Source organism: Pogoniulus pusillus, chromosome 9, assembly GCF_015220805.1.
Source record: "Pogoniulus pusillus isolate bPogPus1 chromosome 9, bPogPus1.pri, whole genome shotgun sequence".
Taxonomy (NCBI): Eukaryota; Metazoa; Chordata; class Aves; order Piciformes; family Lybiidae; genus Pogoniulus; species Pogoniulus pusillus.
The window spans coordinates 29007609-29021822 of record NC_087272.1 but is presented as its reverse complement, the minus strand read 5'-3'; the positions used below and the strand labels follow the sequence as shown (position 1 = coordinate 29021822).

At 38.2% G+C, this 14214-nt stretch overlaps 1 protein-coding gene across 1 annotated transcript in view; it reads left to right on the top strand.

Annotated features, from left to right (window-relative positions):
* The window catches only part of SLC7A2 (solute carrier family 7 member 2), a 55156-nt gene extending 45546 nt beyond the window's left edge, over positions 1–9610 (top strand). Inside the window, exons 8-12 of the mRNA XM_064149398.1 lie at positions 4505–4607; positions 5974–6179; positions 6447–6613; positions 8590–8698; positions 9248–9610. Of these exons, the coding sequence (XP_064005468.1) occupies positions 4505–4607; positions 5974–6179; positions 6447–6613; positions 8590–8698; positions 9248–9435 (773 nt within the window). The 3' untranslated portion in view covers positions 9436–9610. The remainder of the gene's footprint in view (positions 1–4504; positions 4608–5973; positions 6180–6446; positions 6614–8589; positions 8699–9247) is intronic.
* Positions 9611–14214: the final 4604 nt, after the last annotated feature.

Sequence of the window (14214 nt, the reverse complement as noted above, 5' to 3'; positions counted from 1 at the left end):
TCAAAGCCTAGGTTCAAAATAAACAATCCAGAACCAAGAACATCAAACAACCAAACAAAAAGCCAAAAGCAGCAACACAGAGCCTAAACCAATACGATACCTAAACCCATTAACTCTTCCAAGCTTTCTTTTTTGTGTAGTTTGGTTTACCAGTAAAGCATTGTGCTCTTAATAACCTGTATTTGAACTATACATTTTTCTGTTCTAGTCTTCTCGGCTCTATGTTCCCTTTGCCCCGAATTCTGTTTGCCATGGCACGCGATGGTTTACTCTTTAGTTTTCTTGCCAAAGTGAGTAAGAGGCAGGCACCAGTTTCTGCCACCTTGACAGCAGGGTTCATCTCTGGTAAGCTCTCAAAGCCCATGTTACTTAAAACTGAGACTGAAACACTCTATGCACGTGCATGGTACCTCATACTTTTGAAAGGGGCTGCTTGTTAACTTCCCTTGCATGTACAATGGGAATAAAATTACCAAGTAATCAAAGGGTGTAAGAACTCCAGATCATGCCAATCATGGTGGTGGTAGTGGTGATATCCTTACATCACAGAATTCAAAATTATTTCCTTTTCTTTAAATTTTCCAATATTGGCTCTTCATATGGTGAATAAGATTGTTACTTAATCTGAGTCCCTTAGCCTGTTGCTCTGCTTACAAGATTTCCTTGTCTGATGTACACTTATATACTTATCATATCTATAATGGAGGAGAACAATTGTTACATTTCATGTGAGACATGAGGAAAAAAATTAGGGCAGGATCAATTTGTGGCAGGATCAATTTTTGTGTGAAATACAAAGATTTGAAGATTTTCTTCTAAAGAACATAGTTTTAGTTTAGTATAGGCACAGCATACAGTGATTGAATGGCATGTATGTGTGTTGTGGGGTTATATGTGTATGCACTTGTATGTACACACATACATGCCCACACTTATGAGCAAAACAGCCTTTTGAGAGCTGTTGCCAACTGTTAAATTCCTAAAATACAACTGTTTTCGCTTTTGTCCATTCTTCTTGCAGAAGTACACATAGCTGTGCCCCAAATTCAAATTCATAATTATCCAAGAAAGTGGGAAGCTCTAGAAATATTTAACTCAAAGGCAAATAAATGAGTCTTAAAAGTAATTAAAATATTAAATACATGCCTTATCACATTTTGCAGTCTTGGCTGAAATTGGTGTCAAATAAGAGGTTCAGAACTGAGACCAAAATATTACTGTTTATAGTCAAAGTCAAAGACTGGAACTGCTCACACCATGTACTTGACAGTAGTTTGGGAAAGCAAGAGCATGGTGCAGATAGTTCTCAGAAGAAGCATTAATAGCAGTTTCCATTTCTTTGGTCAGAGCACACATCGATCTCTTAGCATTACTTCTATTACTTTGACTTTATAGAATTTGGATTTATAATAGTGACTTATTCCCCCATAATAATTTGCAAGTGGAGTTACGTGGGATTAAATGAACATCTTTATCTGAAATCATGGTAGAAGGAAACCCATATGACCCAGCTGGAAAACTGAATGATACAGTTCCATAGCCCTGACTATAGCTATGGAGCAGCCATCGCTTGGACTGCTTTTAGTCGGTTTGGGGAATTTGCTGTGTCAGCCACTCAGCTGAAGACAGCTTTATCTGGCTGGAGAACGAGTAACGTCTTCTTCTGTTTTTAAAAACACATTTAGTTACTTGTGGCCATAAATAGTTTTGCTAGAATAGTTACTGTTGTGGTTTAACTCCTGCCAGAAACTAAGTACCAGGCTCCCACTTGCCCACTCCTCCTTGTCCCCCTGATTGAATGGGAAGAGGAATCAGAAAAAAAGAAAAGAAAAAAAAAAAAGAAAACAAAACAAAAAAAAAAAGGAAAATAAAGTAAAACTTGTGGGTTGAGATAAGAACAGTTTAATAATCAAAATACAAAGTTGTAGTAGTCATCACAACAACAACAACAATATTTTAACAGAGAGATAACAAAGCCAGAGTGAAATAAAACTCAAGAAAAACAAGTGATGCACAGTGCAATTGCTTACCACTGCTGACTAGTGCTCAGCCAGCCCCCAAGCAGCAATTGGCCCCTCCTGGCCAACTCCCCTCGGTTTATATGCTGAGTGTGACAGTTTACAGTATGGAATGTCCCTGTGGCTAGGTCAGGTCAACTGTCCTGACTATGCTCCCTGCCAGCCTCTCGTGCACCTGCTTGCTGGCAGAGCATGGGAAACTGAAAAGTCCTTGACTTAGGGTAAGTGCTACTTAGCAACAACTGAAACATCAGCGTGTTAGCAACGGTATTCTCACACTTAATCCAAAATACAACACTCTACCAGCTACCAGGAAGAAAATTAACTCCATCCCAGCTGAAATCAGGACATCTACAGATATACACAACAGCTTATATCATCTGACTTTTCATTCATAGCTTTAAGAAATGTTAAGGAGATTAGATGTTTGCCTTAAATCCATCAGATCAAGACTACATCTGAGTCAAGTGTTACATGTTATTACTCTGACTGACTTTTTCACATGTGGTAATTGCAGTTACAAAACTGCACACAGCTAAATGTTTTGGTGTCAGTCCAAGTTTTCACCATAAATTCATCTACTGTTGTTTCTTGGAACAGAATTGAGAGAGGTAGAAAAGCAATACTGTGTCTTTTTTTTTTTCTCCACTGGGGCAGAAACTCACAGGCATTTTTCAGTTTGCTTTTAATGTAAAAGAATGTTCTGACCTACAAAGTAGCTTTTAGGACTTATGACTGAAAGATAAATATAGCTACTGTATATCAGGATATAGTCAGTTATGTTCTTCTTCAGCTTTGCTTACCTGTGTTCTTTTGAGAATGCAAAGCAGTGAGCAGTGAGGTATTCAGAAATCTACCCAGCAAATGACTTTTTGGATTAAGGAACATCCTCTGTCATTGATGAAAACGGGATAGTCTTCCTTCCTTCATTGGAAAAGAAGACTTAGATGAAATAAACCTTCTGTGATGGAGTGATCTTGTTTTCTGAAAACCACATTTTGCTTTCTTCTTGAAGATCAAATATCAGGGCAATGTGCATTTGTACATGTATACAGCTGCCTACAAATATATTATCAAGTTTAACATAAATGTTGTCACAGAATCATATACAGAATCAGAGAACATTAGGAGTTGGAAGGAAGATCATCTAGTCCAACTCCCCCTGCCAGAGCAGAAATCACCTAGAGCAGGTCACACAGAATCACATCCAGGCAGGTTTTGAGTGTCTAAGTATTTCTGAATGTATAAAAGTTAGTGTGTATATATACAGTGTATAAAGGTGACATTTAAGGGTTTCTTTTAATGTTGGGATTACTGGTGATTCAAGACATTAGGTATTTATAGATTTTTTTCTGCATCTCAACAATGTTGAGAGAATACAAGTATTTTAAGAGGTCCTGTGGCCAGATATATTCCAAATCAATTAGCATTAGCCTTTACTTTAGTGATGGCTTGTGCTAACTTCTTTATGAGCTATTTGTGTCACTGTGCAAACAGCACAGACAAAAAAAAGATGTTCCAGAATCTCTAGAAGAATGTGGCATTCACATTTGTAAACACAGAGTGCTGTAGTTGCTCTTAGTATCATGGAAGTTTCTGTCTCTGATTTCAGTGATCTTAAGGATGTCAGTTCTTGTGAGATTTTGCTGGCCTTTCCTGAAGGCTCCTTGAACTTATCACCTTTTCAGTAAATAATCAATTTTTAAAACCCTGCAAAACTATTTTTATTTGGAACAAAATGCTGAAAGTCCTCTTGATGGAGCTCTTTCTCAGCTCAGTAGAAGCTTTACATGCCGGTGACCTACTGGGTCAGATCATTTTGCCCCAGTTTTGCTGTGGAATCCATCTTCTCAGCTTTCCTAAGTTTTTCTTGAAGAATCTGAACCTTGCTCTATAAAAATGTATTTTTAATGTGGCCCCAATTCAACAAGCTATGTGTGCAAATGCTTAGCTGCAAGTAAGTCCCATGTGAATGGCCTGATTGTACAGCATGACCGTATGGCTCATCAGTGCATATCTATATGAAAGAGATTCCCAGATGTAAGGAATTAGGTTTGGCAACGTTGGTGATGACTTCACAAACGTGTTTTGAAGGATTACCATGGTTTGACTTGTGCTGCTATCAGTAAAACCATGTAAAGTTACCCTGCAGACAGATTTTGAAAACCTCACAGTATCACAGTATCATCAGGGTTGGAAGAGACCTCACAGATCATCAAGCCCAACCCTTTACCACAGAGCTCAAGGCTAGACCATGGCACCAAGTGCCACATCCAATCTTGCCTTGAACAGCCCCAGGGACGGCGACTCCACCACCTCCCCAGGCAGCCCATTCAGCTCTCAGTATGTCTTAATACTAAACTTAGCACTTACAGCTGGACTCAGTGACAAGTCTTTCCAACCTAAACAGTTCTGTGTTCAGAACTCTGTTCAGTTCTATGCCAGCTTCATACAAATTTTGTATTTTCTTTTATTTTCTCTTTTAGCTATAATGGCTTTTCTGTTTGACCTGAAGGCTTTAGTGGACATGATGTCTATTGGTACACTCCTTGCTTATTCACTTGTGGCAGCCTGTGTCCTCATTCTTAGGTGAGTCAAAAACATCTTTTGTATTCTATTGTGTTTTATTTCATGATGGTCAGGATGTTTTTTGCTAGATAGCTAAATGTTTAAAAATTGGCTATATGTATATAAACAATAACTAGGAAGTGGTGACCCATCAAAGAAAACAATGCTGTGTTATCATATAACAGTAACTTGAGTCAAATCTTCATGTGAAATCTAGACATCTTTCAGTTTCTGGAAGATGTATTGGTCCAAGCATTAGTCTTGAAGGTACTAAATGTAAGCTTGTGTACAAAATTTGGTGAATGGTATTTTGATATGAACACAGTCTATGCTGCATATCAGGTCTGTGTCTTGTGGGGGTATATGTGAAAGGTGTAGATATTTTCGAGGTAGCTCACAGGATGAGCACATTCAGAGAATTGCTTTGTATTATCCCAGTCAGAAACTTAAGACCAGACAAGTGTTTCAGGATGTGGTGGTCCTAGAAGAGAGTACAAATATTAATGCTCAATGAGTGAGATCATAAATTATTGTCAGTAAAACTCTGATATCTGTTCTGTCTATAAAGCTATGAAATAGCTCTATTGCAAAGGACAGAAAATGAAAAAGATAAACCAAACCAAAACCAAAACCAACTCAGTCCAGACACAGAGAGAGGTGATTGTGAGATGAATGCTTTCACAGTTAAATTAGATGTACCACACTGGTCTTGACAGTAATACATTTAAATAGATTTTTTCCTGATTCAAGAAGTTCACCTATGTGGACAGTGGTTATAGCTCACTTTGTTGTGCATTGCACTTTTTAACTTAAAAAGTCAGTCTTTATTACTTAAGACTAAATAACTTTGAGAATGTAACAGGTTAAATTTAGCTCAAATTCATTGTCAGCACTTCATAATCAACACTTTAAAAGAAACTGGTATTTTATCCCATGGTGACTTATTTAACATATATATTTTTTACAATGCACTTAAATTCTAACAAAGCAGGTGGATAATTTCAGCTTATGCCAGTTAGTTGGCCTCTTACAGTACAGGAAGCAAGTCAGAAAGATGCTCCCTTACTCTTTCCCTGACGCTGATCACTAGATTCTGTCCCTTTTTATTGTGTGTACAAGACTGGTCATTTATCTGACCCATTCACATAGCTTAAAATACTGCTCCCAAAAAATCCCAACCCCCCCAGAAAAAAGTAAATTGCCAAAATTGGTTGATATATGATGAATATATATGACTATATATGCTGCTGAAGTGCAGTTACAAATTGGGACATTCTAAATCTCTACTACAAAGAATTTAATGTTTAGATATATTCTTAGAGCTGTATTGCTGCAAATCTTAAAGTAACTGTAATTTTTTTAATAATCCTGGTTTTTTCATGCATAGGTACCAACCCAGTTTAACCTATGAGCAAACAAAATATTCCCCAGAAAAAGCAGCTTTGGCTGCATCTGAAAGGGAATCTGCAGTAAATGAATCACAGATAAATATGATACAGGAGAATCACTTCAATCTTCAAGCCCTGATTAATCCATCCAGTTTACCTACTGAGCAGACTGCAACTACTGTCAACTTTTTAGTAGGCCTATTAGGTAAGTGTTCAGCTGTCCAAACTCATGTAATGGAATTTTTCTAAGGACAACATTAAAAATCCAGTGATAATATGCCTTCTTCCAGTCACAATTAATGCCTCTTGAATGCTTGTATACTTCTTGGTGGATCTAATCTGTAGTCTAGTATATTTTCCTTTAATTAGATGTTTTCATTATAACATTTCATAGTGAAGACTTGCAATCATTCTTAACAGTCACTTTGCATTCAATGCAGAGATTAAGTGACCTCTTCCCTATTTTCATCAGCTTGCTTGGTTTGTTGCTTGAGTGCCCTCACCACATACGGGATTCATTTCATTGCTAACTTGGAGCCCTGGAGTATTGGCCTTCTTGCTGTGTTGTTGGTGTCCTTCATTGCTACCATTCTCCTCATCCAAAGGCAGCCTCAGAACCAGCAGAAAGTGGCATTTATGGTGAATAACATCTTCTCTATGTTATTTTCTAATGAGAGGCTTGAATGGATTCCAACAAGTGGGAGAGGGGCAGAGAGAGAAATGTGGTTCTTTTTCAGGCAGTCTTTTTTTAATGCACTGCCACTGTGGGTTTTTTGCTGAAGGTAAGGGTAGCATATGGCTATGGCTGAACTGGGCATGTGCAGCCCAGTCCAGATCTCAGGAATAAAGGGTTTTAATTGTCCACAGACTGAATGTATGACATATGTAGGAGCATCACTGCATGAAATGGCTGTGCCACTGATGTTGGTGTGAACAGCTGCTATTAGAGCTGTTACAGATCTGACAGCACTGATCTTCTAGGTATTCCTTTAGGCACATCCTCAAAGTGCACATTGCTGATGCTCAAGTAATTTTAGACCTCAAGTTAAACATTTAGAAACCTAAAAATTATTCTGAAACTGGTTAGTGTACAGTCACTTGTCTGTGTTGTGCACAGTGCTTTGGACCACTGCACAGTTCATACTTTCCAGAGTATAATCCTTTCATTTTGACCTTTTACTTATGTTCAAAGATCAGTTATTTAATAGAGGATTTCATGTAAATAATGAAGCATAGTGATGAAGGTCAAGGAATCTGGTGGAGTTGGGGTGGGGGCATTATGTATACAAACATATAATATTTTTCAGCTGTAGGTAGAGGAATTCATCAGTATATATTCAGCACATACTGCAAAGTCTTTCTACACAGCCCTAGAAAATATATATTCAACACAATGTATTTTAAAAGTATGCAGAAGCTGTGATCACAGAATCATAGAAACATGCAGGCTGGAAAAGATCCTCAGGATCACCAAGTTTAACATATAACCCTACTCTACAAGATTCACCTTATCCCTAAGCATCACATACAAACGACCCTTAAACACATCCAGGGAAGGTGATTCAACCACCTCCCTGAGCAGGTCATTCCAGTGCCTGACTACTCTCTCTATGAAAAACTGTTTCCTAATGCCCAATCTAAGCCTATCCTTCTCAGCTTGAGGCCATTCCCCCTTGTCTGTTCTCCAGTTACCTGTGAGAAGAGACATCTCCCTACTCCTGCTGGCCACAGCATTTTTAATACAAGCCAGGATGCCATTGGCCTTCTTGACCACCTGGGCACACTGCTGGCTCATATTCAGCTTCTTGTCTGTTACAACCCCCAGATCCCTTTCTGCCAGGCAGCTCTCCAGCCACACTGCCCCAAGCCTGTAGTGTTGCTTGGGGTTGTTGTGACCCAAGTGCAGGACCTGCATTTGGCCTTGCTGAAACTCATCCCATTAAAGTTGGCCCTTTGATCTAGCCTATCCAAGTCCCTCTGAAGAGCCTCTCTACCCTCATTCAGATCAATACTGCCACCTAACTTGGTGTCATCTGCAAACTTACTGATGACACTCTCTATGCCTGAATCAAGGTTGTCAATAAAGATGTTAAAAAGAAGTGGTCCTGACACAGATCCCTGAGGAACACCACTAGTGACTGGCTGTGAACCAGATTTAACTCCATTGACTATAGCTCTCTGTGCCCTCCTGTCCAGCCAATGTTTTACCCTGGAGACAGTGTGCTCATCTGAGCCTTAAGTAGCCAATTTGTCTACAAGAGCTTTGTGGGGCACAGTATCAAAGGCTTTTTGAAAGTCTAAAACACAACACTGACAGCCTTTAGCTCATCCAGTAGCTGGGTTATCTTGCCATAGAAGATCAGGTTGCTCAGGCAGAACTTGCCCCTCATAACCTCATGCTGATGTAGCACGATCCCCTGGTTGTTGTTTATATGATGTATGATGGCATTTGAGATGACCTGATTAAGTAACAAAGAAAATGCCACTACATTCCCATAAGAATTTTACAATTCTACTTAGTGATGAATGTGTCACCTCTAGTTTGTGTTGTACAACCAAAATGTGACGTGCAAGAAATTATGTTCAACACAAACATATTAACTATTTCCTTTCAGGTTCCACTATTGCCATTTTTGCCATCATTCAGTATCCTGGTAAACATTTACTTGATGGTACAATTAAGTGGAGACACTTGGATCAGGTTTAGCTTCTGGATGGTACTTGGTAGGTGCATCTGTTTATTTTGGTCACCTCTTTCATGAATCCCATCTTAGAATATTGGATTCTCTTCCTTTACCTATTTGAAAAAGAGTCTGTGTTTTAATAAAAGTTAGCTGATATTTCTGATCAAAAAAAGAGCATGCTTCTAAAGAGGCAGTTATATATATTCAAAACTCTAAGTACAAGTTGAGTCCTATAATAGTTATAGGACTAATTTCAATAAGCCATTTCCCCCCCCCCCCCAATAATAACTATAGCTAAAATTGCACAGAAGCCTGTTTGTAACATATTCCTTCCCAATGAATCAGTCATTGTGCTTTAAGATAAGGAAGATTGTATTTACTATATCTAGACATACATTAGAGATAGAAGTTTCCATTATCTAACAGAGCATTAGTGCAAAGATGATACACTGGAATTTGCATAGAAACAGAGAAGACCTTCAGATACCTGAAGAAGAAACTTAACTTTGGAAAAGTATGTTGAGCCAGAGAGCAATCACTAACTACTTTTTAATGCCTGAATATGATGCTTTTATTCTCCTTTTGGAAGGCTTCCTCATTTACTTCGCTTATGGCATCAGACACAGTCTTGAAGGTCATCGTAGCAACGGAGATGATGATTCTTGTTCAGAAAATAGTGGGTTGCAAGAAAAGAACCCTGTAGGAGAAATGGACGAACCTGAAAATGCAAATGAAAGTGATCAATTTCTTGCATGTGAGAGGACAAGTGAATGTTGATCTACGCAAACACAGAAGTATTTTTAAACCTTTAATTGACATTTTACTTGTGGACTAAAATTTCAAAAGGTTTCTGACAACATTGTGCCTCTTGAAAGTGTTTACTACAAGACCTGGATGACATTTTGGACAAGCTCCTAATCCATCTTTTCATCATTCAGCATTTCAGAACTGACAGCATGGAGATTAATATTTAAATTAAAGGAAAAAAAAAAAAACACAACAAAAACAAATAAGAGAAATACCTGTTGGGAAGCAAAAACGTGCATGCATTGTTTGAACTTTCATCCAAAATCACTAGCAATCAGAAAATACAAAGAAGTGTCTGCAAGAACTTCTGACTCTTTGACACTGTGAACACAAGTGCCTTTTTTACTTTTTTTCCTTATCTGTGTTAGGCATTCTGGTCACAATCTAACAGCTCTCTTCTTTCTACAGAAGTAACTCTCACAGGAGGTAAATTGCAGACAGGCCTGGAAAGTATTAGCAAATCAAGTGATGATTGTACAGCTCTGATTCTGTGCAAAAAGTAGACAATCATCTATTTATGTGCAAAGATGTAATGGCTTACCATTATTAATCAGTAGCCATGTAGAACTCAAACAGCAAAGTTACTTAAAACCCTTTGGTCCCATTAAATAGCATTCAAGATTTCTACGTACATGAATTCCTTTCAGAGATGCTGCCTGTGTAAAATCATACCCCCAGGAGGAGCTGTGTTTTCTGCAAAAGCATCTGGGAAATAATCTGTTTGTCACACTGTTGACAGTGATTTTCAGATGTGGTTTAGCAAGTGTTGTCCTTTTGGGTTTAGATTTTATCCCTGATGACACAATTTTGTACTTATATACAGCAGTCATCAAGTTTTCCTCTTCTTGTTTATGTCTCCCACACTTTCTTCTCCTTTATCATGTGCCCAAGCTGATATTTCTAAGATTAGTTGTTACGCATTGGTTCTCCTCAGAAATATAAATGCACAAAGTCTCAGCCTTCTTTTCAAATTTAAGAGAGGTTAAAAAACCCCAAACACGTAGGATGTCTAATTTATGTAAAGAATGAAATTGTTGCAGCAGGGCTGGGTGATTATTTTTTTTAAAAACAGGTGAGGATAGGAACTGTCTTTCTTCTAACACAGAGGTCAGGTTACCTGTCAAAGGCACACAGGTATTTTAAAACTGGTTCTCAGCAAATAGACAGCTCAAGTCCCACAAAGGATTCCACAATATGAAGTTGTTTTGCAAGGATGCATTTATAAAAATAACTCCTGTAAAGTAAAAACTTTGCCCTGGAGACTTGCAATCTGTTGCTGATACTAATCATTGGTATTAATCTCTGTCATTTGGTATGAGATCCGATGAGAGCTGTTTTGGTTGACAGCGAAAGGCACTTTACTGTTTATAATAGTTAAAAATTCAGCAGAAAAGAAAGGGGGGGGGGGGGGGGGGGGGAGAAAAAAAAACAACCCACCCAACTAGTTATGCTGCTTCTGTCTCTTTCCCATTCTTTTCACAGCAATTGATTCACACTTTTTAATCTTAAAAGGATTTCTGTGTTGTAAGAGAGTAGCGTGTCTATATGTTGAAGGGTAGAAGGAGAAGTGCTTCTTGATAGAGAACCCTGCAACGGGCTGGTATCCCACCATGGAGCAAGTCTGATGCCCGTCTTCTCAGCTTGAACTGGTAGAAGAGGGCGCTGCTGAGTGCTGCAGCAGCGAGTGGATAATGTGTGCTGTTGCACCAGTGGCCTCTACTGGCTACTCGGAATTAGGAGTAGCAATGGAGAAATGCAAAAGCATGCAACAGGTGTGTAACATCTACCTCTTAGCTGTGTATACAGCCCATAACTGCAACTGCTTGAGGACCATTGTTCTAGAAAATGGTGGTCCTTAAAAATGGATGGAACACAGAGGATGAGGCCAAACTGTAGGGTAAGAGGCAGTGGGATACTGATTTTTAATATATACTAATCCATCCAGAACTGATCATGCACTTACAGCCACTTCTTTCCACAATTCATCACCATTTCACAAAAAACATTAAAAACTGAAATCTCAGATTAATACAAGTGGATGATGTGCTAAGTAAATATTTGTTTGATAGGAATGAACACCAATTGCCAGGGCAGGCCTTAGAGCTATTGACAATTTTCAATACCTCTCTTAATCGAATGGAAGTGCTGACTGTCAGTTGTATCTGCTGCCTTAGTTGTAGTTCTCAACTAGGGCCTGCTTTTACACAATGTGTGACAAAAGAACCACACATTCTCATTTGAAATATTAGATTATCCAGGCTCTTCAAAGGAATCCAATGCAGTGATTCTTAGATATGTGAAAACAAAGATTTTATTCATAAGTAATCAAAAGATTGAGTAAATGAGTGTATATTCTGTTGGTTTTTTAACCCCACAAGTATTCCAAATAGAGATGCTGATGCTTTTCCTCATCAGCTACAACTCTGTCAAGAGCATGGCTCCTTCGTTGGTTTTACTTGCAGAATACATTTTTACCCTGTCTTGCCCATTACTCTTAAGTCCTCATCTGCAAAAAATGCCATTGCTGTGGGAGCAAGTCAGCAGTGCTTAGGTAAAGCTTTTGTGTAACATCTTTGTAAACCTAATGTGAAACAACTCTTTTAAAATTCCTTACATGTCTCTGTGAGTGGGGAGCAGAGACTTACTTTTTCCTGTGGTGCTGATGCTGTAGAGCAGGTGAGCCAGGCTCCCAGGATGCAACCTGCTGCTGTTCTGTGATGTGCAAGGAAGACCCCATTCCCTTCCTAAGCTATCATATAGAATGTATGTATGCACGCCAATTTGTATGTTTGCATCTCTCTGACATTGGCCCGTAGTGATTTTGAGGAGTGGTTACAGTAATTTCTGTGCTGCACTGGATTTTTTCCTCAAAGGGATACTGTCAATATAAAAAACTTCTGAGTAAAGCAAGTGCTAGCTAAGGATTCTGAGGATGATTTTAAAAAATACATCTTCTAGCTTATTTACCTAATGGATGTGTCAGCACCTTCTGTATTGACAGTTTCCCCTTTCATTTGTATGAATATTTCTCCCCTCTTTGTTAGAGAAATTAATTCTATAAAAATAAAAGTATGTGCCTGTACAGATGTTGCTAAGATGGAAGCAGCTGCAGCACAGGAATTATCCACTTAACTAATGAGAGATAAAATGAAATTAATTTCATTGGGTATTCTTGCTTGCTTCAGCTGCACAAAGCTTATTTATATGTGTGTATAGTCAATTAGTCAGTGGCTGAGTGAGAATATGACAAGCCCCAAGATATTCATGCTAATCTTGGTGTGCAGTTGTATATGCAGTCTCCAAATTCCAGATGCTTTAGTGGGACTTTGCAGGAGCAAAGGATATGCCATATATGAAACAAATCCTGATTTTGTTCTCTTGTTTGCTGTATGTCTGTACTTGCTGAGAGCAGCTGAAAGCACAAGTCCAGTGGAATGAAATCATTGCTGTTATTTTTTAACATAGTTGTTTATGTTGTAAATTGTTCTGTGCAAGTAGTAATAGTATGTGTTCATACAAAATATCTATTATTGGAGGTAACTTATTGGGTTTTGGGGTTTTGGTTTTGGGTAGAAAATCCTCCAAAAACTTTATATGCATTGATATATTCTAGATATGCCTTTAGACAAAGGAATTAGTCTTATCTAATTGGACTTAAGTAATCCAAATCCTGTTTTGTTCTGAGGGATAAGAGTTACAAAACATTTCTAGATAATTCATACTAACTGAAGTGATCTTCTTGTGACATCCCAGTCCTAATTCTGCAGTAGGAAATTTTATGAGATGTCCTAGATTTTGTTGTCTATTATCCTGGATGAAACTATTTTGTTAATAATTTTTTCCTGCATGACAAATGCCAGTCAGATTCCTGAGATCTCTCATATTATGCTTAGATCACCATAGAATCATAGAATCAACCAGGTTGGAAGAGACCTCCAAGATCATCCAGTCCAACCTATCACCCAGCCCTATCCAGTTAACTAGACCATGTGTTAAAGCCATTTATTTTGCCTGCTATTAGAGATTTATCAGTGATAAATGTCAATAGTAGCGGTAGAGGGTTACTTAAGTACTTAGGAACTGAACTATGGCAACCAGAAACTTCAAATGATACCGGGAATTCAGAGGCAAAACTGGGTGAAACTGAAATATATACTCTGTGGTTACTTTAGATGATGAATGTATGAGCCTAGCCACCTTTCCCCTAAAAATTATGCAAAGATATCTATATACAAAGAAATATATGGCATACTGTTGTCATGGAAGCTTTTATTAAGTACTGATATCAGATGTGCCATAAGCATCCTGAGAATACTGAAAGCTGAACAACCTGGGTGAAATCATAGCAATGCAGGAAACCTGTGTGGGACTGTGCAATCATTTTAATCAGGTGTGATGCATTTGGCATTGAGGTGTGTTTTGTACAGCAGAAATTTAATCCAGGTGCTGGCTGGCATGTGCCACTTGATTACCTAAAAAAATAAAAGCACCTTTTAATGCTTTGGGGCCCTAATTCTTCCTCGACTTGCAAGAAAGTTTGTATCAATTGCAGTATGCTCATTGAAAGCACTGAGGTTACTCAGTGTTAGGCAAAGAGATATTTTATGAAAAAACAAGTGGTATTTCATATAATGTAGGATCTTTGTATTTGTTGTTAATTTCCTGTACCTTTAATATTTCTTTCTGATATATGTTTTGAGGATATTTTTAATAATTGGACCTTTCCAAACCTAAAAATCTTTACCATTT